Source organism: Theobroma cacao, chromosome 1 (assembly GCF_000208745.1).
Source record: "Theobroma cacao cultivar B97-61/B2 chromosome 1, Criollo_cocoa_genome_V2, whole genome shotgun sequence".
Classification (NCBI taxonomy): Eukaryota; Viridiplantae; Streptophyta; class Magnoliopsida; order Malvales; family Malvaceae; genus Theobroma; species Theobroma cacao.
In genome coordinates, this window is record NC_030850.1 from 13058163 (window position 1) to 13085912 (window position 27750).

Consider the following 27750-nt stretch of genomic DNA (forward strand, 5'->3'; position numbering starts at 1 on the left):
TATAGTATACATGCATCCATTTTTATTTACATGTGATTTTCTTTGAGAGAGAGAGAGAGGGGGGGGAGAGATGTGGGAAAATGAGTATATATTTAAGTGTGTGTTGATTTGAACCAAAGACAAGGCGCCCTTTAAAGGCTATCCTTTCTGTCATTTTGCATTTTTTTAAGAATGGTGTCTTTTCTAGGGGAGAATTAACAATTATAATAGAAGATCAAAAACAAGATAAAATTATAGTAGCAAAAAAGAAAGAAAGAAAGTAAACTCCAGAGGAAGCAAGAGAGAGAAAGAGGGAGAAGAGAGAGGGAGGGAGAAAATAATATGGCCTTGGAAGAATTTGAGGCCTTGGATTGGTTTGTTTGATAATTTTCTGTTTTCTTCATCTTCAGAAGCCTGTTATATTTGGTGGGTATGTTAGATCTTTGCTCCAAAGGAAAAAAAAAAAGAAGCTTTCAAAGTCAGCTTTTCTGAATGTATTCTTTTTCTTTTGGGTTTCTCTGTAATGGTTAATTCTGGTAAAGTTTGTGTTTTTGGACATGGGTTTTCAAAGAAATGTGGCATAGGCTTCCTTTCTTCTTTTCTTTTGGTGTTCTTGAATTACTAGATACTCAGTTTTTATGAAGTTCTGGTTTATGTTTTGCTCTTTCAACTGTGTTTAACGTCCATTTCTGTGCTCTTAAATACATTGTCAGTGGTTCATTGTTAGGTTTACAGAGAAAAACTAGCGGAAACTCTCAACTTTTTTGGCCTGTTTCTTTTTAGTGGTTAATGCTTGTGAACTTTGAATATGGTCTTGCTTGAAAAACTTTGTAAATTAATAACCAAAAGTGTTCAATTTGCTGAATTTTGTAGTTATGTTTTGTTCGCCATTTGTTTCCATCGAGGAGTAAAATGAGTTTCTTTTTAATGGAAAAGGAGAAGATAAATAGAAAGGTTATTTCTCTTTGTACTTTTCTTTTTCTGAGGTTTCATATTTTCTTCAAATCCAATCATTAGAACTATTTCCAAGTTTAATTTTTGATTTTTTTTTGTTTCTATTATGGAAACTTTCAAATATGTTGTGGTTGATTTTTATAGACGAAAATTAGACACATTTTTTCTTTTGGTTTTATGGTTAATGTTTAAGGCATAGTTGGCTCAGAGTCAATTTATGTCACTTCTTATGCTAAATACAGAGGTTGATGTAGCTAATTAGCTATTCTGTAACTGGCAAAATTTCCAGCTTTTCTCTAGCTTATATTAGGCTTTCATTTTGCTGTCATCTTTTACTTTTCTGGTATGTGTTTACGTGGATGATCCCTTTCTTAGCCATATTGTTTGAACTTTGTGGTCATCTACAAGTATTAATGTCAATGCTATTTATGGTCCTGGAAGATAAGGGAAATGATAGTTCCGTACAGATAACGTTGGTGGCTTTTCCCTGCCTAGAATAAGATGTATTGCTATCATTTTCCAGGCTAATAGCCTTCTTAGATTTGCAATTATTTCATCATAGGTCCTTTTATACCTCTCTCTCCGACTCTCTGTGTTAGTGACAAGTATATTTTTGAAGTGTTGACTGTGTTCCGTATATGCTTTATTTATGCATTTACTTGCTGTTGCAGGGTTGAGAAGCTGAGATGGATTTTACAGAATCAACCAAAGTTGTGTACAATAGAATCCAACAGCTAGAGCCTGAAAACGTCTCTAAAATTATTGGCTATTTTCTCTTACAAGACCAAGGGGACCGGGACATGATCCGTTTGGCATTTTGCTCTGATACTTTGCTCCTCTCTTTGATCAACAAAGCTAAATCTGAACTCAGTTTAAACAAATCAGCCGTTTCTGTGCCAATCTCACCCTCCCAGGTGATTCCATCCCCTGTCACTGATCTCCCTGTGCAGTTCACACCGTATTCCCCTGCTTCATCATGCACAGTTTCAACTCCTGCAACTATAAGAGCATCGAGTCCTTTTTGGGATCCCCAAGTGACTGCTGAGCAACATGTCAACAATTTGGAATTTGTCCCACCAGGGTACTCGGATGCTGTTGCTGAAGATTATGGCCTCCAAAACCAAATGCATTTCTTGAATATGGGAGATCAGTTAGAATCTGCCAATTCTGTTAGTTCTGAGTTTTTGAGTAATTACTATTACTCAGAACCTGCATTGGGTGTAAGAACCAGCCGGAGGTCTCCAAGCTTGCCTGAATTTCCTGTTAAGATTTGCCATTACTTCAACAAGGGGTTCTGTAAGCATGGAAACAATTGTAGGTATTTCCATGGCCATCCTATGCCAGAGAGCTTATCTCAGCTTTTCAGCCGGAATTCGAATGATGTTGGCAATGATGATCATGTAATATCTCCTGGGACTCTTGAAAAGCTAGAATTGGAGCTCACTGAGCTTCTAAAAGCGAGGAGAGGATTGCCTGTCTCCATTGCCTCTTTGCCAATGTTGTACTATGAGATGTATGGGAGGACACTTCAGGCTGAGGGTTACCTTACAGAGAGCCAAAGGCACGGTAAGGCTGGTTATAGTCTAACAAAACTTCTTGCTCGATTGAAGAACAGTATTCGACTCATTGACAGGTGCGATATGTGAATGTTATGTTTATTTTGGATCTTGCATTCACACAATTAACAAAAAATCTGTATTAAACTGTCATTTTCATTTACAGGCCTCATGGGCAGCACTCCGTGATATTGGCTGAAGATGCTCCAAAGTACCTGGAGTATGCTGGTGAGAGGAGTGATCCTGGTGGAATAGTCGCTGGTTCTAGGCAGATATATCTTACCTTTCCAGCTGAGAGTACCTTTACGGAAGAAGACGTTTCCAACTACTTCAAGTAAGGAAATCATGATGAGATAATTGCAAGTTCCTCAATTTTGTTGTTCTTGTTCTCGATTTGGTATTTTCATTCTAAATTTCATATATATATATATATATTTCAAAAAATTATTTTGTAGCAAATTCGGACCTGTTCAAGATGTCAGGATTCCATGCCAACAGAAGAGGATGTTTGGGTTTGTCACTTTTGTTTATGCAGAGACAGTCAAGCAAATTTTGGCTAAAGGAAATCCTCATTTTGTATGTGGGGCACGTGTTCTGGTGAAACCTTATAGGGAAAAATCGAGGGTTGTTGACAGGTAAAATTTCCAGTTCCATTGCAGTTAAATTGTCATTTTGTCTAGTGCTTCATCTTGTTTAATCTATACTTCTATACTAACATGTAATGTAAATTGTTGGTATCAGGAGTCAAGTGACTCCAACTCATTTATTGAATTTATTTAAAAGCCACAAAAATAATAAAATAATAATAATATAATAATGTTGTAGTAGTAATTTGCCTTCCTACATGCTAAAATTGGGGCTCATCTCACATGTATTCAAGATAAAAAACTACTGCCTTTTTACTTAAAAATCTAGTTCTCACTTAATTTAAAAAAAAAAATGCTTTCTTATCTTTTTTTCCCTCCCTCTTTTCTCCCAAGTAGTGGGTGTGAGGAATTCTAGTTTCCCGTAATATGCTTGTTCTTGATTTGGGTCCACCAAAATAACAAATGGAACATCTGTTCTAGAATTTTGTGGATGTGATGATTTTAGACATAGAGCATTTGGTGGGTCAGTGACATTAGTTATTAGATTTGACTAAAGATGCGGTGTACTCAAGCCTCATCTGTCTTTATAATGTTTCATATTCAGGGTGAATATACATCACTGCCACAATGAGTTGATTGTCAATCTGCACTTGAAATTTCAAATCCGATGAAAGTCTGCCCTAAACTTTAACCTTTTGCTAGCATTTGCATCCTGCATCTGCATATTTGGCCAATTATTGGGATGGCCCAGTAAAATATGCTAGTTGAGGGTGCAAATTAGCAAGGACATATGTTTATGGTGGATCTTATTTAAATTAAAAACTTGGCGTGCAAATTAAAAATTGGCAATTGTCACAAAGTCCAGACTTATAATGTGTGCTTGACTCTTCCTGTTCTTTTTGACCTGGCTGCCATCTTTTTTATGCAAACCAAAACATTTTTTTTTTCTGATGAGTGCTGCAACTGGTGTGATTGCCTTCTGTTCACATTGTATGGATTCCAATTGATTTTGCTAATCACTGTTTTAGAATTTATACATATTTTTCCTTTTTGTTTCTTGCGACATCTATATCATACACAGCCAGAATGTGAATAAGGACTCGGTTGTTTTCAAAATTCAGCACCAATCATGTTTGCCAAGATCAAAGAGATTACTGAAACCTTGGAACTTAAGGCAAAAGTAATCAGAGGAGTTTGTTTTGGTAAAGCAGGAGTGCTTTGCGGTGCCAAGAATCTGACTTTGACTCTCTTTCATAAGTGCAGAATGAACCTCTTGTATCATTTTATTGCCAAAAGCATTAATAGGCTGCTTCCATCTGGTTTGTGTTCTTTGGTTCACACTAACTTTATTCTTCCACCTGGCTTTTGTAATCACTAAAGCATGCACTTTTGTTTTGTTTTGTATTCTACATAGCTAAACTGGTAGGGCGAAATTGTTTGCTTTATTTCTTCTCTTTATGGAATCTAATGTCTGATAAGCCTTCTTTTAAAATGCTTCTGAGTTGAAAGTTTTTAGAGTTATAAATTTTATGTTATTTGTTGCTATGCTATTATCTTATAGGATAAGTATCTTATTGATATTTTTGCCTTATAATGCAACAATTTTATTTCTTAAGTTCACCATGCTATGCTGCACTAATTTCTGTTTCCTGTGTTTAGTTTTTAAAGCCACATTGATGCCTACAGATTTTCAATCCCTACTTTTTGCAGGAAGTTTACTGAGAAAGTACAGCAGCCTATGTATTACAGTCCACATTTAATAGATGGAGATACTGAGCTTCAATCAAGTTAGTATCTTGTTTAATTTGTTGAAAGATTTTTTTTTTTTTTTTTAATTTGATGGTTGTTTTATCTGTTATTTCCAGTTTTGGTTGCTTATTTCTGATGCTGCATTGAATTGACTGTCTTTTAATAGTGCCAAGAGTTTGTGACAATTCAAGATTACTTAGGAAGCAGATCATAGAGGATAATGAGCAAGTGCTGGAGTTTGAGAAAAGGCGTTTCTCTGAGTTGCAATTGGCACCCAAGCAACATTTGACTAATCACTCCTATTTTGGCTACTCAATGGATGAGCTGAAGCACACAGATGGTATAGTAATTTTTTTTAGTGAATTAACTAATTGTCAGTTTATTCATTTTAGCTTTGTATATTTCTTTCATTCTTCCTTCCAGTTTCCTTATACCCCTTCTTTCTAACTATGACAATTATGGGTGTACCCTGTGCAGAGCAAGCAGATTTCCCTTCTGCGGAGCGTTACAATTATTTGTTGGATGTTCTGAATACTGGTTCCACCAGTGGGAAAAAGTCAGTCACATAAGTACCAATTATAGTGACCAGGATGGGTATGATTTTCTTTTCAAAAGCAGCACATGTAGATAGTTTTGCTTTTCCAGTCATTATTATAAATTGCTATCAATAAATTAATGAAGCATGATAAAGCTTTGCGACCTTTTAGGTTATATTTCAGGTTTTTTTTTGGGAGAAGTTAATGGATCATCATGTGCTTTGCTTTGTGTTGCTGTTGAAGGGCAGAAAATACTGCTATTTATGTATTGTGCCATGTTTGTCGCGTTCAAAAGGGTCTAGCAGCTCTAGACTTTGTTCATGACTGCATTAAATGCGTCATTAATGTTGATTTATTTTGGTTTTCTTGTACCCTTTGCAGCAGCCAAGGACTCATGTTCCAGAGAGCCCCTTTGCTGCATCTCCGATAGGGAGTGGCATTTCAACAGTTATATAGAGACTCAGACACAGGAATCGTAGAGGTAGAGGACTGAATTTCAACAAAAGCAATTTCTTTTTTTTTTTTTTTTTGTTAAAGTTTCACCTCAACATCATCGGTTCGACAGCATCAGCATGGTTCATACCAACTGAAGGAGAGAAACACTAGAAAGTCTCCATTTTACTTCAGTGGAGAAGATTCCAAAGAAAAATGAGTATAGAAAGCTAATATGTAACAGGTTCAAAGTCCCTTTGTTTTTTCTTTTTTTTAACTTAATTAATGTAATCACAGAAAGTCAGCCAGAGAGCTTTGGGTGTTTAGAAAGGAGTGTAATTATATTCTTCTCTTAGTTGAAAGAAGAAAAGAAGGTTAGTAGGAAACATATGCAGGGTTGACAAGAAAGACAAGTTGTAGAAATCTCTGCTACACTGAGTGACAAATTATAAATAAATCTAATTTATACAAAGATGCACCCTTAGTTTTTGATAACAATTGCACTGTGTATTATCTGAATGGTGTCATGTTTAATGTATTAGAAAGATAAAAAGAAAACGTTTGGGGGGGGGGGGGGGGAATAGGGCTCCACCCTGTGCTACTACTTATTTGTATAAAGAAAAAAGAAAAACCCCTCAAATTAGGGAATCGAAAGGTTGGTAATGATGATTGAAAATGTTTGGCCACTTGAATGAGAAGGCCGTTTTCATGTGAGTCAATTTTGTTGATGAGATGGAAATCAAGTTCATCCTGGGGGGAACCAATCAGATTATTGACTTTATGGCAAGTGAGGTTAGAATTGCATGTTCTGAAAGTGGGTTTGAGGGGATGAGATAAGGTAAGTGGACCTGATTTTGATTTTATTCAAGATTTGTGGACCCCATCTGCCCCCATGACTCTTCATTTTCATGATGGAACACCCCTCCCCTTGCTCCCATTTGCCCTCTACTTAAAATCAGAGATTGTGTTTTTGTCTTTAAATTTCCATTCTTCTTCTGGAAAGAAGAATTGTTTATTGGGTCAATTACACTTATCTTTTTAAGTTTTTATTATAATTCACTATTTTGCCCATTAATTTTGAAAAGAGGAGTATAAGTCTTGTCCTTATTTTTATTATTTAAATTTTCATTAACTTTATGACATTGCATAAATTTATACTCATGTTACCTTTCACATGTTTTATCACTTTCATAGGACCCATAACTGGTCAATTTCTCCTCTCTCTCAAATTTTCTATGAGAATTGAACTCAAGCACATGATGATAATTGAGAAAAAAAATTAAAATACAAAGTGTTATTTGAAGAAGTTGAAACCACATGTAGAATTTGTCCTTCAAAACAACTAGTCAATTTCTCGGTTTACTTTGCTAAAAGGATGGCAAAGTTTTGTTGCCTGTACAAAATAAATGTTGACCTTGCATTCTGCAAACCTCTTTATCGTCTTCCGATTATTCTTGCAAATACGTGACAAATGTGTGATTTGGAAAGTTTTTATTTTTCTTTAAAAAAGAAAAGATATAAAATCATAATTACCTGACATTAAATCAAGTTATCTATTCAGGTTTGGATTAAGTTTGAATGTAAATTTTTAGTCTCGAGCTCAATGTGAATAGATTATTTTATTATCAATAATTTTTTATTTTTATTTAATTTTAATATATATATATATATAATGTTAAAATAATAAAAATAATATGTAAAATGGATGGATCAAGACAAGCTCGGACTTGACTTTAAAACAGACAAGTCCAACCATTGGACACCTTTAATTATACCTTACTCGATGGCGGATCCCTATGAAAATTAGTCCCCCAAATATTTTGAAAATTATATATATATATATATATATGAACTGCTAAAAAATTTTGAAATTTTTTATTAATAAATTAGGTAACCGCTAAACCTAAATTTATTTTTCTTCACATTCATTATTTTTATGACACTCATCTATTGATAATATGTTAGCAAAAAAGAATTGTGTCTAACATATCAAAACAATTACAACTTTTTAATTTGATACACTCATGATAGATGATTTTTAAGTTAAACTTTTACAGTTAATAGGTTTTTTATCTCTATATTATCACAAACTTTATTAAGATAATTAAACTTTTAAACTTTTATTTTTGATAATTTAAGTTCCCCATGTAAAAGATTAGAAAGCTTTAAGATTGATGGTTTTAAAGCCTCCATTTTGTTTTTTATTTTAAATAATAGTTTTTCATTTTTTAGTAAATATATATTTTTTAATTTTACTTATCTAAATATTTTTAACTTCAAACTTAAATCATTGAATATAATAACATAATATGCTAATAGTGTGAAAAAATTGTACAGTGATTTGATCTCTACAAAATAATATTGATCAAGGTTTTAAATAGAAACTGTAAGATAAATTGCTTAATGTATATGTATTTTTGTTATGTATTAACATGTCAACAAATACTTATAATTTTGTTGTTATACGGTAGTATTTTACTTGCATCTATTTTTTTTTCTTTTCTTAACAGATTTGATATAAAGGGCAGGACATTCCTACATTCTCTTTAAGGTTTCCAAGCACAACAATTTAATTGCTACTACTACCTTTTTTTTCTCGGCCAAAACTACAATTATGAATAGTTACTATAAGCTTTTACATAGTTAATTTGGTTTTAAATTTGACAATTTGTGTTTCTATATCTTAATTGTATCATGTGAAATAAACATTAATTATTATATGAGTAAACATGAATATGATACGTTTAATTAATGCATTAAAAATCTAAACACGCATACAAATATATTATTAAAAATGTCGTATATGACACGACAAGAATAACAAGTTTATTAAATATGTTGGATTAAATTTTATATGATATGACACAATTGATAATTTACATAAACACGACTAACAAGATTAACTTGTTTAAAATTGTTTTTAATAAAATAACCTATTTAGGTTAAAATATTTTTTTGTTAATAAATCTTGTAATAATTATTAAAATTTAAAACTTATAATCATAAAATAATTATAACAAAATGATAATATCCATGAAGCATGTTAGAAATCTCCAAACAAGTCCATCAACATAAGCATAATAATTGATCAAAATCAGAATCAACATTAATATAAGAGAATTATAATAAAATCCAAATAATGAATCAGCATAATGAAATCCCAGAAGCAAAGATTTAAAGCTCCTTTGTCATTGCCACAAATCGCTCTTTGTGTCTCAACCTATTTATAAAATAGAAATAATATTTTAATAAAACTAGTTATGGCATTACTAATTAACCTCTTATTTATGATTAATCAACTTGGAAAGTGTTAGAGCGTTGAGCTAATATAACTTCTTTCTTGCTACCCAATATCCTAGTTCATAATAACCTTTGTAATCTCGTTTCAATCCGTGTCTGCAAATTCTATAACTTTTCTGAAAAAATAAAAAAAAGTTTACTAAGGCAAAAAGTAGTTACAATGTTCAAAGCTAGCACAAGCACGAAGCAAAAGACTCGTCGCAAATTCGATAGTTGTCCCAAATTCCACTCCTTACAACAACCAATTCCCTCCATGATATTTGGTTCGAGCTAGGGAGCTATGATATTGACTAAGAACTTCACCGGCAACACTCAAAGCAGATTTAGATGTCACTTCGGATACAGGAATGTGCAAGACATCTGATCCATAAGAGCAAGCTCAAGATATGAGTGGCTTTCAAATTGTAAAATATCCATTTCTTTTTACCCGTTGTTCATCCCAATACAATTTTAGTTGAGATTTTTGTGTGGCAGCCCAAACTCAATACTTTCATTAGTATCAAACTCCTAACTAAGAATATATTAAAATAATTTTAAAAAATAGAAATTGAAAAAAACGTATTGAATTTTTTTATTAGAAAACAACATAAATGATGTTAACATTGAATAACAAATTAAGACTTCCGAGATATAGGATTAACCTTTTAGGCATCTCTTGTCCCCATGCTAAATGATTTTTATCCGAAGTTTGCTCATTAGAAGTATCTCTAAAGCAGGATGGAGTAAGAGACCTCTTGGCAACATATTCATTCAGAAGAGAATATATTTTATCTCTAACATTTTTAAATCACACCCATAAGCTTCTTGTAATTCATATCCATAAACTGAATCTTGTGGCGAGGATCCAATATATCACATTTGGCTCACTCATGTGCTCCTGAAAAGTTAAATGTACCATGAATATTGAAAAGAAGTATAAGTTGTTTGTTGGGTATTTTGTTCCAGAGAACACAAACGTAATATTATAAAAAACAACCACGAATTTTTCACGTTTCTCGACTCTTTTTCACTCATCTTTAGCTGGATAATGCTTATAGTTTGAATCACTAATTTCTGAGTGAGAAAAAACCAGACGAAAGTAAAGGGTACTTTGAAACATGAGATATGTGGAGTTCCACCTAGTTGGAATTGTTGGTGAAAAGGCCTGTAATCAAATCACAAGTTAGGTAGAATCATGCTTTGGTTATTTAATATAGATAAACCCTAACTAGAAGAGTAAGATCATTATACTTTAGGCCCTTAAAGTCGTAATTACAAAGTCTTTGAGTGCCAATCAATCCTTTACGTCAAGCTTGGGTTGTAGCAAACCACAAGCTATTTTAAGTGTATAGCCTCTAACGGGAATTCACACAAACACAATTGCAAATAACTACAAAGGAGATTGGGGCTTGAAGAGCCTAGTGCTAGCTAGGGGAAAGGCTCACAAGGTTCAATAGGCAGCAAAGGCCTATGTTCTCCAAGTTAGGTCGACTTGTAGGGTTTTTCCTTCTTTGTCAATCTTCAAGGTTTGAGACAACTATTGTCAAAACCTTGTTCAAGAAGAGGAAAACCAATTGTCACCACTCAATGAAGATTAATCGACGACCTCACAAGCTTGGAAGAAGTCAACTCAAAGTCAACTCATAAAGTTTGTGAAGAAGTTGACTTACAGGGCTTTCACTTCCTTGCCAATTTCTCCGCCCCAATCTCCTAAGGTTTTGGTTCTTTGTGGAATGTTTTTAGTAGTTGTAGTGTCATTCAAGTGTAACTTAAGTCTAATATTTATAGGCAAATTATGTTAATCCTAATCTTAGTAGGATTTGCACAACTTTTATGCTAATTCACAAAATTGCTTTTAAATTACTTGAACCATTCAATTAAGTCTTTGAAGTTCTTAACTTCTTTACTTAACAAAAAAAATCTCTTAACTTGTTTCAATTAAGTCCAACTTAATTAACTCCCTTTTACATTCTCAATTAACATTCTTTAATATGTGTGATTCATTAGGTTCTTAACATATTTGTAATAAATAATTATAAACTATAATCTAAGGTAAATTACGTTTAGATTAATTAAACTTTTTTACATTCATCATCAACTCTAAATTGATTAGTTCATATTTATAAGTCAAGATTGACATTTAGTAGTACATTATGACTTCCTAAATGTTACGAAGAGTTGTAGTGGTTAACTCAACCTTTTAATGCATAGTCTTGTAGTGTAATTAATATTCCTTTATCAATCAATATTTTGACAAGATATAGAGTATGGTTCAGTATTTACTCTATATTATCTTAGCCATATTATCTCTTGAAGTTAGTAAATAACCCTTTCTTGATATCGAGAAACTCTTTACCTAATCCTCATTCTACCTTGGCCAAGGATTCCTTTGAGTTACTACATGTCATGAAGTAGTGGGATATGCCGCTTAGTATTACTTTCGAGTAATGAATCCTATATTGACAATTTATTTGCCTTCATATACTTCATATTAAACCCAGTGTCCATTACTTTATGAGCATTCTTGATTAGGACCACTTTAGATAATATCAAAGTATAATCATTCACATATAAGGCACTATGATGATTTCAAGTCAAAGGATCACTTACATAATTGTTCCATGAGAATTTATTCCATAGACAATTAAGTGATAATATGAAATGAAATTCTCATGGTAGGTCATGTTTAGTGAATTTATTCATGTAATAAGCAACCACATGTTAATTCAAGTAGACCCATACTTCAATCTTTGAGATCAATTGCTCTCTTTGTAAGTAAGAAACATAACATTGTATTAGTCTCTCGATCTTATCAATATCCAATTCTTTATAAAATATATTTTTTTAAAAAACCAATTCTTTATAAAACAATTAATAAAAGCTTTTTAAGAATTTAAACTTTCATGAATTAAAAATCTCATAATTATAACACTCTTTAATTCCTTTTGCAAAACATATTTGATTCCATGGACCTTATTTCACTTAGTTAACTATATACAAGTCTTATGAAAATAAATAATTCCTTTTATTAAATGTAAATTCTTAAAATACAAAATGTATCTCTGTACAACAAATTAATTGTCTTGCTAGACATACACTACACTATGATTTCCCTACTTGCACTAATGCCAATTGCCTATGTATCTAATACCGGACCTTTCCATTTGGCGGTCATGCTTCTACTAGGACAAAGCCTTAGTGAGTGGATCTGCAAGATTATCATTTATGAGAATGACAAAAGGGAAGATGACAACCTCAAGAGGGAAAAACGGCACAAACATTCCTAAGCAATGTTAGAATATTTTCTCATCAAAAGAATGATTTGTACAGTGTTTTATATACATAAGTCAAAAATGATTAAACAATAAAAAAGCTACTTTATTAATTTGTACAATCTAACTAATCTAACTAATTTTTAAAAACATTAGCTTGAAATGTTGCCATATCATCAAGGTTACATGACCTTCTTGTATTGCTTCCAAAATGATGCGTTTAAGACAAGCATCTCACCGTCTGAAACTCTACGTTTTGCCTTTGTCCTATTCTGGTTGCCCACTTTTCCTTAGCTTGATTTGTTTTTCCTTTGTTCTTTATTAGGCTTTTTATTTTCTACATTTGATTCAATTTGGACTTATTCTTCAATCTCATTTATCACTCCCTCTTAAGAAGAGGCATGAATGTTATGAACACTCATCTTGCCTAGTAGCTTGTGGAATTATTTAGGCTGCAGAGCCTTTGTGAAGATATCTACTATATGCAAGTTTATTGATATATAGATAAGCTTAACTGTACCTTTTAAAACCTTTTCTCTGATGAAGTGGAAGTCCATTTCTCTATGTTTGGTTCTCTCATAGAACACTAGATTCTTGTTGATGTGAATGGCAGATTGACTATTTGAATATATGTTATGGGCTCCTGATGACTTATTCAAAGATTAGTTAACAGATGTTTTAGCCAAATCAATTCACAACAAGTAGAAGCCATGAAACGGTATTCTGTTTTAGTTGAACTTTTAGCCATAACAGATTGTTTCTTCGATTTCCAGCTAATAATAAAATTTTCCAAAAATATACCGTATCCAGTAATTAACTTTATGTTATGAGGGCACCCTACCCAGTCACTATTTAAGTAGGCTGAAATTTGAAGAGTTGAATTTGACTTCTTTAGAATTCCTTGTCCAGATGCATTTTTAAGGTATGTCAATACCTTGTAAGTTGCCAGAAGATGTGTGAGACCGGAGTATATTATTAGATTATTATTATTTACGATTTATAGGTATAATAAAATTATTCTTTTTATTTAATTTACTTGTATTATGACTTAAGCTAGTTATGTTCTATTTAGGAATAGAACACCTATTTTATTTAAATCTTTTGTTAACTACTCTAGTTGTATTAGACAACATGAAGCAGAATTTATTAAGATGTGGGCCTATAATACTATAAATAGGACCCTTAGGCTTAGTTATGAGACATTCAAGTTGAGAATAAATAAAGAATATTTCTCAAGTAGGAGTGCTTATTTCTCTAGACTCTTTTAAGAAGAGTGAGAGGTTTTTAGTATCTTTGGCCTACCGAACTAAAGTGGGATTTTGGCTATTTTTCACCTTAGTGGGGTTTTTAACCTTGCTAAGATTGGTGATTCACCTTAGTGGGGTTTTCAACCTCGCCACAATTGGTGTCTTTCATAATGCCCAAATGTCTTCATAACGCTTCGGCATCAGTTTGGTATTAGAGCGGGAGAATCATTATTCGCTATCTAGTTCAAGTTCACTGTCAGGTTTTGACACTCTTTGTTCAAGTAATTCTATTTCTTTTATTATTTTATAGTTATATCATTATCTTTTTTTCTACATCACCAAATTGTCATCACCATAAAATAAAATGTGGTCAAGACTCCAAAATCGTCAAAGAGATAATCATGAGATTGAGATTGTAGAACTACGCCATCAAATTCAAGAATTATAAATGTAACTCGCAAAATGTGATGCTCAAATCAACAATAGCAACTTTAGTGATGAAAAGAATGATACCAACCCTTTTCATCAAAATTCGTCTTTTGATGAAGAAGTACCAATTCGTCACTTGAAAATTGCTGCTACCAGAGATTTGAGAATCAAAGTTAACATTCTTAAATTTGAAGGAAGACTTCACCCTGATGACTTCCTTGACTAGCTCTACATAATAGAAATAGTTTTTGAATTCAAGGATATTCTTGATGAAAAACGTGTGAAGCTTGTTGCAATTAAATTGAAGAACGCCTCTATTTGGTGAGAAAATCTCAAAAAACAACGAGAAATAGAATGTTGTAACAAGATCAGAACATGGGATAAGATGCGTCAAGAACTCAAATGTAAGTTCCTTTTTGAGCATTATCGATAAGAAATTTTTATCAAATTTCTTAACTTGAGGCAAAAAGCAATGTCAGTGGAAAAATATACAATGGAGTTCGAACAACTTCACATGAAGTGCGATGACCATGAACCTGAAGAACAAACTATAACTCATTATCTTAGAGGTCTCAATGTTGAAATTACAGATGTTGTCCAACTACAACAATATTAGAACTTAAATGATGTCATCCAATTAGCATTAAAGGTTGAGAAATAACGATAACAGAAAAGCTCAATGAGTTCTTCTAGATAAAACTAATCTACCTCAAACCATGAAAGTCAAAGTTCAGCAACTATTGCGCCTCCAAAGGTAAACTTTTCCAAAATTGTAAGTAGTAATGATAAAAAAAACTACTTCTATTCGTGCTTCTAATGTCAACAAGAAGGATTTGGGCATATTGCTTTTGATTGTCTAAATTGAAGAATTATTTCTTTAGTAGAAGAAGAAGTTATAGAAGAACCTAGCATGGAAGAAGTAGATGATGAGTTAGAAATATTCAACAAGGAAGAGATAGAAGAAGTTTCTGTTGACCATGGAGAAGCTTTTATCGTTCGTTGTTATCTCAACATTGCTATGATGATTGAAGATGAAAGTTAGCTTTGTCACAACATATTTTATACAAGGTGCGCATTCCAAAGAAAGGTTTGCAATGTCGTTATTAATAATGGAAGCTGTGAGAATGTAGTTGCCATCTACATGGTGGAAAAGTTGAAACTTTCAACTGAAGTACATTTTCATTCTTACAAGCTATAATGAATGAGAAAAGGAAACGAAGCGTTGTTGTGTTCAATTCTCTATTGAAAATAATCAAGATGAAGTCTGGTGTGACGTTATCCCAATAGACGCATGCCAACTATTGTTGGGACGCCCATGGCAATATGATCATCAAGCTCACCATGATGAATACAAAAATACTTATTCCTTCATCAAAGATAGAGTGACAGTTATGTTGACTCCTTTAAAGCTAGAAGATCGTCTAAAGAGATAAGAGGAAGATAAAGCACTCATCACTTTGTCTGATCTAAACAAAGCTTATTGTGAGTCAAACAATTTATGTCTCTTATTAGTTTTTAAAAAGAATGAAGTATCTTCACCCTTATCCAAGGATGGTCAAACAGCATTGGTCAACAAAAGTTTGGGAAACTTATTGAGAAGCTTTGTGGGTAAACATATTTGGTAATGGGATCTTGTGTTAGCACAAGCATAATTTTCTTACAATAATTTTGTGAGCTAAACCACTAGAAGATGTCTATTTGAAGTAGTGTATGGAAAACGCCTTCTTAGCCCTTTGAACCTTCATACGTTACCAACTACTCATGAATTTAGTACTGACGCTGAAGAACGTGTTAAGAAAATCAAGAAGCTTCATAAAAAAGTTTGAGAGAAGATTATTCGTCAGACTAACAGATACCAAAAGCAAGCCAAAAAGCACAAAAAGTTAGCTAGTTTTTAAAAAAAAGACTTAGTGTGGATTATTTAAGGAAAGAACGTTTTTCTAAGTCTCGTGCAAAATTATCTCCTCTAGCTAATGGACCATTTCGAGTCTTGGAATGTATTAATGAGAATGCTTACAAGGTTGAACTTCTTAGAGATTATGAAATTTATGTAACTTTCAATGTAGTTGACCTCTTTCCTTATTATGAAGAACATGAAAAAGACATAGATCTTGAAGACAAATTTTCTCAACCTAAAGAGAATGATACAAGAGTATATTGTTAGATTATTATTATTTAGAAATTATAGGTATAATAAAATTCTTCTTTTTATTTAATTTACTTGTATTAAGACTTTAAGCTAGTTATGTTCCATTTAGGAATAGAATATCTATTTTATTTAAATATTTTGTTAACTACTCTAGTTGTATTAGACAACATGAAGTAGAGTTTTATTAGGATGTGGGTCTATAATACTATAAATAAGACCCTTAGGTTTATTTATGAGACATTTAAGTTGAGAATAAATAAAGAATATTTTCTTAAGTAGGAGTGCGTATTTCTCTAGACTTTTTTAAAAAGAGTGAGAGGTTTTTAGTATCTTTGGCTTAGCCAATCAAAGTGAGATTTTGGCTATATTTCACCTTAGTGGGGTTTTCAACCTCATCACGATTGGTGTCTTCACAATACCCCGACGTCAATGTGGTTCACCAAGCTTATCCATACGCTGTGATAAAGCTTGTACAACATAACTAATATATGGTCTGCTGAATGCGAATTACAATAGTTTACTTATTAATTGTCTGTAAATGGTTGGATTTGACAATGTTTCATCATCGTGAGCGCTTTGTAACTTCTGATTGTAGTCAATTAGAGTGCTTATTGGCTTAGCTTCTAACATCCCATGTTTTTCAACTAAGTCCAGTGTATATTTTCTTTTACTAATGGTGATTTTTTCTGGTATTTTCAATATCTCAAGCCTTAGGAATTATCTAACTTTTCCAAGGTCTTTTAACTTGAATTATGCATTTAAAAATTCTTTGACCTTTGTTGCTGCTCAAGTATATGTACTGCCAATTAGAATGTCATTTACATATACTAGTAAGGCTATGAAATCTCCATTTGAGATCTTCATGGTAAACAAAGAGTAATTTGCACTTGTTTGTTTGAATCCAAACTGTATGAATGAGGCAGTAAACTTGGCATTCCATTTCTTGGATGCTTATTTTAAACCATATAATGATTTATGTAATCTATATACTAGTTTAGACCCTGTAGGACATTCCCCCTTAATAGAATAATCCTGTGGTATATCCATATAGACCTCTTCATCCAAGTCTCCATTATGGAATGCATTGTTGACATCTAATTGTGACAAATGCCAATTATTTGTTGCAGCTACTGCAAAAAAGACTCTAACAGTTGATTGCTTTGCTATTGGGTTGAAAGTTTCTTAGTAGTCAAAGCTTGCCACTTGATTGTACCCCTTGGCAACCAATATGGCTTTGTGCCTTTCAATTTCTCCAATTGCCTTTAATTTGACTTTATAAATCCATTTACATCCTATGGTATGTGAATTTGATGGCAGAGGCATTACACTCCATGTACCAGTATCTTGCAAGGCCTAAAGTTCAAGATTCATAGCTTTTCTCCAACACAAATGCTTTATAGCTTGATGGTAAAAGCTTGGTTCATTAATGTGTGATAAGGCTATATTGAAAGCTTTATGTGCAAGTGCAAGTTAATTAACAGATAAATGGTTGGTTATTGGATGTGAAGTGACAACATTGGTATGAGAAGGTAGGTTGATAAGGTAAGCATCGAGCTGCTTTGGTATTGTTTTTGTTTTGTGCTTCTTCTAGTTGGTATATTTTTATCTTGTGAACTAGTTGTATTTATGCTGTCACTAGCAGTGGTAGTAAGTACATTGTCTTGTGAATGTGAATTATGGGATATTGACTTGAGCTGGAAGTAGATGGATTTTCAAGTGACATAAGAGGTTCATATGAGTATGAATCAGTAAGTATGTGGTCTTGGTAAGGGTGATATAGGGGTGTAGAGTCAAAATCATCAATATATGCATCAAGTATATCAAGTGTTTGATGAAATGCATCAGAGTATGTATTGTTTTCTGGTAACTAAAATGGGAAAACTTGTTCATGAAAAAATGTCTCTGGATACTAGGACTTTTCTTGAACATAGATCATTTACTCTATACCTTTTCACATTATTTGGATAACCTAAAAATATGCACTTACTTATTCTTTTATCTAACTTTTTCTTATGTTGTGATAGGGTTGATACAAAACATAGGCATCCAAAAACTCTTAAGTAATCATATACTGGTGGTTTATTGAATAACAGGTCATATGGTGACTTATTATTCAGTATTTTTGTAGGGACTTTATTGATAATTTTAACAGCAGTGTGTGCTGCATCTCCCCATAAATAAAGTGGGACATTTGATTGATGCATTAAGTTTTTTGTTACCATTAGAATGTGTTGGTGTTTCCTTTCCACCACACCATTCTGCTGGGGGTTATCCACACAAGATAGTTTATGAATGATCCCATTTTGGCAAAAAAAAAAAGAAAGTCTAAACTCATTTCCATTATCTGATTTTATGCATTTTATTGAAAATTCAAATTGTTTTTGTACATAAGCTTTAAAAAATGGAATGATGCTTGAAACTTCTGATTTATTTTTCATAAAGAATATCAAGTAAATCAAGAATAGTTATCTACAATAGTTAAGAAATTTCTTTCTTGTGACAATGTTGGGGTTTCATAGGGTCCCTAAATGTCAGTATGTATTAATTGAAATGGAAATGTAGTACTTTGAACATGAGTAGGAAAAGAAAGCCTTTTTTGTTTTGCCAAAGGACAGATTTCACAAATTAATTCATTTGAGCTAGAAACAACTAGATAGTTTTGATGAATTATGTTAATTCTCTCTAATGGTTCATGGCCTAGCCTAAAGTGCCAAAGATCAAAGGTTTTATATCCTACATTACAAGCATTGACAGAAACCTTTGAAGGAAACTTTACAACTTTGTCAAAACAGAACTTAGAAATGTCTTGTTCATCATGGTTTTCTTGCATCATATATAACCTTGAAGATGCCTTAGCAACCTCAATCGTTGTCCAAGTGAGAATGCCTTGAACAACGCAGTATGAGTTAGTGAATAGATCAAAATTTTTCTTGGTATAAGTTGTCTTATTGACATAAGACTGAATTTAAAGTTTGGGACATAAAGAACATTTTGTAGGGTCAGTGATGAATTTATTTTGACTAAGCCAATGTGAGAAACCATAGCTCTTTTATCATTTAGTAATTGGACATAGCGATTTGTACAAGTTTAGCTAAGGTGAAACTATCTAATGAATAAGCTATATGATCCGTGGCCCTAGAGTCCATGATCTAATGACCTTGTTCTATCATTTTTTTTTTTGAAAAGTTGGGAATTTCATTCACATATCATGAGAAGAAGCAAAAATCATTTTGGTTTTGGAAACACCAAAAAACTGCAAGGTAAACAAAGAGAGACCTGTAATACAAGACCTTTTCAGACCTAAAAAAAAAAATTTACATCACTCAAACCAGCAAGAGGTAAGTAAGACCTCCACTTTCCCCGTGCAGAGGTACAAAAACTCAAATGAAACTTAAGAAAAAAACCCTTGGACAATAAAAAATCACACCTTAGCTTAAGGAATGAAAACAAAAACATAAAGACCCTTCATCCAACATAATATCTACAAGCTAGACCAACCCACAACAAAAACCAAAACGTCATCCACATAGCTAGATCAAACCAGAGAATCAAAACCAGAACATAGAAAACAACCTGTCTACAAAAAACCACACAAGGAGTAGTGTAGTAGTAGTGGCAAGCATAACCAAAGAGGAAAAGGGAAAAACAAATCATACTTAACAAACTTCTAGAAGGATTGGGCCATCTTCACCATCTTCAGTAATAACCCATAGGAACTTATCCTCTTTATAGACCCCTACCTTAACCAATGAATCAGCAACCCTATTCACGGATCTTGGAATTTTCAGAAATCTCTAATTCTTCAATTATGATTTGAAAAATTCCATATGCATCATGGTAATTCTATATTTTCGAGGGACTGTTGATAACTCCCTAACCCACTTCACCTCATTCTCTAAGTCACTCTCCACAATAACACAATCAACACTACCCCACCTAGATGCCGCCACAATTTGAAGGGCTTTTTTGATGGCCAAGATCTTTGTTCTATTAGCATATGTCACCTTAACAGATAATGAAAATTGAATTAGCAATCATGTTCTATCATGGCAGTATCAACATGTTTATATTCAGAGGGTAAGTTATTGTGTGTGTTGAAACAAGCTTGGTTAGAGACTATACCTATAAAGGCAGAATTTATAAGTGAAAGATTGGCTAGTTATGTGTTTGCTAGGACATTCTTACCATCATTGCTGATCAGTCCATTTTCATTCAAGAGATCCGTTAAACTATAAACTTGTTTCTATATTAAAGATATTTGAGACTTGGAGTTGATGTTTCCCATTTCTTCCACATGACTAGTTTGAGCATCATCTGCTGATGGATTGTTCACCATAACTGATCTTTTCTTTGCATATGGTTTTCCTTTAGTAAACTTAAAATCTTCTAGAAAACCAAGAAGTTTGTAGCATTTTTCTTTTACATGACTTTTCTTGCCACAGTGAGTGTAGCAACCACAAATGAAGATTCCATGAAAGGTTAAAATTATGCAAATAAACTCCTCTGAGTTTTTTCCCTAAGAACCATACTATAAACTTTATCCAATGCATGTATTTGATCCATCAAAATGATTTAGGATCTGATGGTAGAGAATGACTCATTTAGGCTATTGAGGAACTTAAATACTAAGTCTTTTTGGTATTGGTTTGAGTAAATCTTGAAGCAATTTGGGTCACACTTATCGTACTGACAGTGTGGCAGAGGCCTATAGCTTATTAACTGTTCTCAATGCCTTTCAACTTTAAAAAGTACTCATCTACATTCTTGGTTCCTTGAGTCACACTACCAAGGTTATATTGTAGATTGCAAACGCTTATGTCATTTGGTTGGGGAAAGTTTTGTTTTAGGTGTTCCAAATTTCAATGGTAGAATCCATGAAGAAAATAGTAGATGCTATTGGTTGTGAGATGGAGTCTAAAAGCCAAGCAACGATCGGGTTATTACATTTATTCCAAGCTAGATAAAGTGGGTTAATAATAGAGATTTTAGGGATGGTTTTAGTGATGAACCCTGTTTTGTTTCTAATTGATAGAGCTAGTAAAAAAGAACGGCTCCAAGCCACATAGTTGTTTGTGGTAAGTTTAGGATTAACTATCTCTGGACTTGGATGGTCAATATGATGAAGGTCATATAGAGATTGGGGATCATTTGCTGTTAAGAGTTGCATGGCAGGTGTGGTGGTGGTTTGATTGGTTCTTTGAGTTGTAGACTTAGTTGACTCAATCATTTTTCTATTTCTTAAATGGCAACAAAGGAGACGGTATGAAGATAAAGAGAGAGGCTAGTATACTTACTAATTCGAAGGATTGAAAACAGTACAAAAGGATTGATGCAGGACAAGAAGGTATTGCCCTATGAATTGATTTTGATTCGTTTTGTACCTGTAACAAACCTGCTTTAATACCATGACAAAAGGAAAGATGACAACCTCAAGAGGGAAAAACGGCACAAACATTTTTGAGCAATGTTAGAATATTTTCTCATCAAAAGAATGATTTGTACAGTGTTTTATATACATTGGTAAAAAATGATTAAACAATAAAAAAAGCTACTTTACTAATCTGTACAATCTAACTAACTTTAAAAACATTAGCTTGAAACCTTGTCGTATCATCAAGGTTATATGACCACCTTGTATTGCTTCCAAAACGATGCGTACAAGACAAACATCTCATCATCTTACACTCTGCATTTTGCCTTTATCTTATTCTGTCTGCCTACCTTAGCTTGATCTGTTCTTCCTTTGTTTTTTATTAAGCTTTTTATTTTCTAGATTTGATTCAATCTGGAATTATTCTTCAATCTCATTTATCAGAGAACACGTTCAATCTTTATATCACCTCTTTGTATGGTCTCCTTGATCAAGTGATATCGCCTTAGTAAATGTTTGGATCCTAAATGAGAACTTAATTCCTTTGCTTGCGTATTTGCTTCATTGTTGTCATAATATAAAGGTATTGACTTAGCGATGCTAGGAATCTCACCTAGTTCAGTGATGCAATTCTTGATCCAAACATCATTTTTCGTTGCCTCAAACATAGATATATATTTAACTTCAATTGTAGAGTCAACTATCATCTCTAGTTTGGAACTCTTCCGACTGATTGCTTGGCTATTTATAGTAAATATGTATCCACCTTGACAGCTGTTGTCATCTTTGTCGGATTGAATATTTTTAAGTGTGATGTGAAAAAAGTTAGAATCACAAAAACTTAATAAAATTATAAAATTATTTTGGAATGTGATCAAATAAGTTAATTTTGAATTGAGAGTATTTTAATAATTTTATAAGAGAAAATTAAGAGTCGAATATCTCATGGGAACATAAATTATCTACAAGATATTAGTTAAGTAAAAAAATATACCGTGTCATATGAAAAAAAGGATAAAATCACAAAAATATACAAGTTTACTCGTATTTAAAATGACAAATGTAGGAATGACAACTGTTTAATTTCACCAAACAAGGAAAATGATAGTTGTGGCTCTTGGCAGACTAAACTATTTTTACCTAAAGGCTATCAACGCATAGAGCCATTCTTAACAAAGAGAAGTTGAAATTGTTAAAAGAAAATGAAATAAAATAAAGTAAGTAAGAACACAAGGAAGTTTAAAGTGTGATATCACTGTCCTTAAGGATAATTTTCGTCCCTTCGGAGTATAAAACTCAGTGCAAAAGGACTGTAGTGGTTATCCTCCAAGATTCAACAGACCATTCTTGATAGTTTGCACAAACTAATAAGGGATGATAAGGACTGCAGAAAGAAAGAACCCAACTAAGAAAGAAAGGAAGCAGAGAAGACTTAAGAAAAGATGAAAGGCTTTAGTGTGTGTTGTGAGTGAGAGTATGAGGCTGTATTTATAGACAGGGAACGAAGTGAACGTTGCATCAAATAAGGTGAATGTTGCACCAGATCAGGGAGTTGAGAAAAAGCCTCAAGGAGTTAGAGAAAAACCTGGTCAGCTTGTATACTAAGTCAGGTATACGTTGTAGCCAGTAGTACAAACATGGTCAGCATGAATACTAAGTCAGGTATACGTTGTAGCCAACAGTACTTAGTTAGATAGACATTGGAGCAAAACTAGGAGAGGTAGGTAAGTATGGTAGAGTTTGAGTCTGATTCAATCAAAGGTTGAAAAAGCTTAAAAAAATAAAACCAAGGTACAAAAATTCACTTGGACACAACCCATGTGTATATTTGCACACAAGAGGGGGAATCTAAAATTTCTCAAGGTCTAATCCAATCTTGTGTATACATAAACCCACTTCATTTTCTTTGCTTGCAATAAGTTTATAATGGATTTTTATATATAAGGCATTCACCTTTCTTGTATTTCGACAATATGAGATGTTTGAATCTTATGAAATATACTATTTTTCAACAGAAATAACCAATAAGAAGAAGACATAAGCAAGAATATTAAAGATAAACCAACATGGTTTAATTCCAGGGGTAGACTATACCTAATTTCGAGTAGTGGAGTTTCATAGTGTGGATGCGTGCAAAGAGCAAGAGTCAACACTTGCATCGGGCAAAGATGCCACAATAGAAAATTCAGCCTAGTTACAACAAACAAAACTTTTCAACATTCTTATTTGTTCATTTCATATATCGTCCATGTGCCATGTGCTTACATTTGTTAAATCAAGATGCATTAAACAATAAATTCAGTAAATATAAGCTCAAAATGGATAATTAGTCTAACGGCTAATTATCAATTTACAACAAGGATCTCTGGAGGAAGACTTGAGGCCCCGGGGAGTAACCTTTGGTACCATAAAACTTAAAACTTAATTCTAATTAGATCCAACTGCCACACCTTGATTCAGCAATTTTATGCATTTCCTTCTGATTCCTGAAAAAAGAATGTAAACACCCGCACCAGCCAGATAGCTAGCAAAATGAGGTTTCATTAGGCCCAAGGGAATTGGTCTGAATTAAAAATACTGCATAAGTTCTCAGTTCCAAAAGTGTTGTGACTATCAATACATGTTACAGCTCGGATGGACAAGAAAAGCATTTTTGTAACCAAACAGTCAATAGATTCAGAGTTGTAGATGCGTAGGTTCTGTTCCTCAGCAATATTACATCCTCTAAAATCATCAGGAGTTAATGTTGCATTGGCCGCTAACCAAGTGTGAAATGTTTGTACAGTCAATCTAAATTTTCTGTAAGAATGGTAAATCAAATTCCAAACTAATCATGCTTTCCTGCATGACAAGGTTATGTTAAGCCTTTGCTTCTGTTGCAGCATGAAGAAGTTCATCCGGAGTCGCAGCTGGGTCTAGATCCCAACAATGATCTGGCAAATTACTGGTTTCTCCTTTAAGTAACCAAGATGGAACCTGGTGTGAAAAGCGAAACATCTCTCTCCTCTGAATCCATCTAATGGCATCCTTATTCGTACTTCTCTGATATACTGTCTTGAACCCAGCCAATTTGATAAGGGGAGCAACACAAACTCCAAGCTCTTCCGAGTAATCATCAAGCACCTCGACCATCTCATATTGGTGCCTCACATCATCAGGAGTTGACCTGTTCCAATCTGGTGACCAATTTCGATAAACAGCCCAAATATCTCCACTTTTGGGGAATATCCGAACGCAGCCTCCCCTTCCAGCCTTTTGTCCTCTCAGAAGATGAGAGAAAATGTTGACTTGATCAATAAAGTCAGGATTCCAGGCCCTGAAGTGTCCACAAGATTTAGTAAACCCAGAATCCACCCAACTTACTGACCCAAATTCATTATCAGTTTTGGAGTTCAAGTAAGAGATGAGAATCTTAAATGGTTTTACTGAGACAACCTGGCGAATCAAACAGTACAAACGAGGCATACCATCGTCTTCGTCATACAGGGCCCATATTTGCTTTGGTTTGAAGCATTCCTCAGATCTATCTTTGTCAAAATCATGAAAGTCGGGGTCAGGAACTGTAATTGAGACCGGTGCACTTTTATTTGGTGCTGATTGATGAACAGAAACAGCCAAATTTGTCCTTTTGAGAGCCTTTCCAGCCACTTGTGGTTGACCATCTTCAGTGCCTAATATAACTGCAGAAGCTGTTGTGGCTGCTGCCTCTGAAGCCAACCTAAGCTCTTCTAACTTCTTCCGAATTTGTGACCTTGCCTTGTCAATCAACAACTTTCTAGCATCAAATGCGGGGGCAATTGAGCTTCGCCTATTTGGAGGTTCACAAGGGTTGGAAAGCTTTGGATCATGCTCAACACCATTTTCATTTGCTAATCCTGCTTCTGAAGATTTTAATTCCTTGTCTTCATATCCATTTCTGAAGTTGGAACCAACAACAACCTTCCTTTTCTTCTCAAGTCTACCAGTCTTAGATCCTGAAGATTCATTATAGCCATTGGACACATTTGGAGTTGTCTGCATGGCAATGTTTTTCATGGAACGTTTTGCATTGGCACTCAATTTCACCTTCGACCCTGCTCCTCTAGCATCTCCATTGGTCTGATAAACAGCATCGGTTGAAATGGCTGATACTCCATTATGGCTTGCAATCCCAGTAGAAGTTCCAGAGAAGGAGCTCCATTGAAATGACATGTTAGAAACATACTCATACCCATGCCCAGGATGATAGCCTGAGACCCCATTTCCAGGAAAAAATGTAGCATTAGTTGGGACATATGTGACCCCATCATATCCATGACTTCCATATCCATTACTTGGCACGTAAGACCAAGGACAGTAGGGGAAAGAACCGTTCACAGGGGCTGACCCAGTTTCAACAGCAATAAAAGTACCTCGGCAGTTCTTACATGAAAGTCTCTTATTGACATACTTCCGAAGATATTCATACTGGACTTTACAAGATGTGCATACAGTCCAAAAAGTATCAAGTCTACCCTGTGATGTTGGATTTGAACAGTTGCCGACACCTGTAACCCCAGCAGTATATGTTGTAGTTTGAACCACTCCAGAAGGCACCTGTTTGTTTCTCTTGATATCATAGGAACCTTTCTTGATTCTATCTGACAACGAAGTCCATGCTTCAGATACAAGTTTAAATGCCCCATCAGCTCCCACACATTTATTCTTATCAGGATGGAGTAGCACAGCCATCTTTCTGTACTGTTTCTTCACTGCCTCTTTATCTGCAGAAGGCTTCAACCCAAGAATTGAATAGTAATCGATTACACCATTACATTTAGTCTCAGAAGCAACATAAACTTCAAATGTGGACACCATCTGCGATATACCCTCCAATCCAGGATACAAAGATTTAGCCTTTAATGCATAATTCTTAGCACCTGCAAAGTCTCTTTCACAAAATCGCTTCTCAGCGATCTCTTTCGCTTTAAGAGCTTCCTCTTTGTTTGCTTCCATTCAAAACGTTCAAACGATTTTTAAAACCAAACTCTCCAAACAAAAGTTATAAGGACCCCAACATGATTAACCATAAAAGAAGCTGAATTGTCATATTGAACCATCTCATGTTTTCTGCATATAGTCAGCAAGACAACATTTAGATCTTTCCCAAAATCAAGCTTCGTTTTTCCCAAGTAACACTCTAACTGACCAAGTCATGAAACTTTCAAACGCGCTTAATTAACCCTAATTACACATCTTTGAATCCAAGATCTTAACTTTTTAAGTTCTACTCGATTGCTGAGAAACCAGAGAAAGACAAAAAAAAAATCAAAATTGTAAGCTAAACAAATCAATCAATCAATCAAAATTAACCATATCCAAGCATTACCAAAGTTGGGTTATTCCTTATCTTAGAGCAAATAAATGTAAAACTTGGCAGTTGATTTCAATTACTGTTTCCATAATTTTCTCAGTTAAAAAAAACCCATTCGAACAAACTAAAAAAGCCATAAAAAAACAGCTAAATTTGCAAAAATTTGAAAACGCAAATCGCACTAATTTCAAAGCCAAATAACAAAAAGCAAACGGATCCAAGTTCAACAGCTCAAAAACTACATAAATCAAGTGAGTTTACCCCAAAATTTAACTAAAGAGTTAAAACTTTTTACAGAATTAAAGTGTATAAGTAAACATTTCCACATAAATTAAAGTTAAAAATGAAAACAAAGAAAAGAAACTAACCTCACTGAGATTTGAGCAGCAATGGATGTTAAGCAAGACCCAGATCGCCACGTGTCCTTTAAAGCTTGAGCAAATCAAGATTTTGAGCTAATTTGTGAATCCTAGTGCAGTTAAAACTAAGAAACAAATAAAAATAAAAGAACAAACTCTTTTGGGGGGAGTGCACTGAACTAACTGGCGGAAACAAATTAGGGTTCTAAACCGGGAATTTAGAGGGATTAAAATCGGCGGCGAGAAATTTGGGATTCCGTCTATCGCCGATCAGGAAAAATGGGGTGGGCGAAAATTAATAAATAAAAATGATAATTTTCAGTGAAAGTAAACGGTGTTAATAGTATTTAATGGTGGGGGTTGCTATTGTGTACTCTGTGCGTAATACGCACAGTGTTTATTTATTTATTTTGTAAAAAAAATTATATTTTTAAATTAAAGAAAAGTAAAAAAGAAAAAGAAAAAGACATAATTAAGTATTGTAATAATTGTGATATTAATAATAATGGGAAATTATGT

General features: G+C 33.6%; 2 protein-coding genes across 4 annotated transcripts; one reads left to right on the forward strand and one right to left on the reverse strand.

Annotated features, from left to right (window-relative positions):
• Positions 256–6291, forward strand: LOC18612449 (zinc finger CCCH domain-containing protein 18). 2 transcript variants are annotated; one of them, XM_007049256.2, is made up of 8 exons: positions 256–405; positions 1605–2566; positions 2656–2823; positions 2945–3124; positions 4787–4863; positions 4992–5165; positions 5303–5419; positions 5743–6291. In XM_007049256.2, the coding sequence occupies exons 2-7, from the start codon at positions 1620–1622 to the stop codon at positions 5392–5394; spliced, it is 1638 nt and encodes a 545-aa protein (XP_007049318.2). In that variant the 5' UTR covers positions 256–405; positions 1605–1619; the 3' UTR covers positions 5395–5419; positions 5743–6291. The 2 variants fall into 2 exon arrangements, with proteins under 2 accessions (XP_007049318.2, XP_017969291.1); XM_018113802.1 differs by having other exon boundaries at positions 5746–6291.
• On the reverse strand, positions 23751–27554 carry LOC18612452. 2 transcript variants are annotated; one of them, XM_007049262.2, is made up of 2 exons: positions 27241–27554; positions 23751–26628 (listed from the first exon to the last, which is right to left on the reverse strand). In XM_007049262.2, the coding sequence occupies exon 2, from the start codon at positions 26512–26514 to the stop codon at positions 24400–24402; it is 2115 nt and encodes a 704-aa protein (XP_007049324.2). In that variant the 5' UTR covers positions 26515–26628; positions 27241–27554; the 3' UTR covers positions 23751–24399. The 2 variants fall into 2 exon arrangements, with proteins under 2 accessions (XP_007049324.2, XP_007049323.2); XM_007049261.2 differs by having other exon boundaries at positions 23751–26796.

Coding starts and splice junctions, on each gene's coding strand:
- LOC18612449 (XM_007049256.2), top strand. CDS start 1,620: ATGGATTTTACAGAATCAACCAAAGTTGTGTACAATAGAATCCAACAG. Junction 2,824..2,944: donor GACGTTTCCAACTACTTCAA/GTAAGGAAATCA, acceptor ATTATTTTGTAG/CAAATTCGGACCTGTTCAAG. Junction 5,166..5,302: donor TGAGCTGAAGCACACAGATG/GTATAGTAATTT, acceptor TACCCTGTGCAG/AGCAAGCAGATTTCCCTTCT.
- LOC18612452 (XM_007049262.2), bottom strand. CDS start 26,514: ATGGAAGCAAACAAAGAGGAAGCTCTTAAAGCGAAAGAGATCGCTGAG.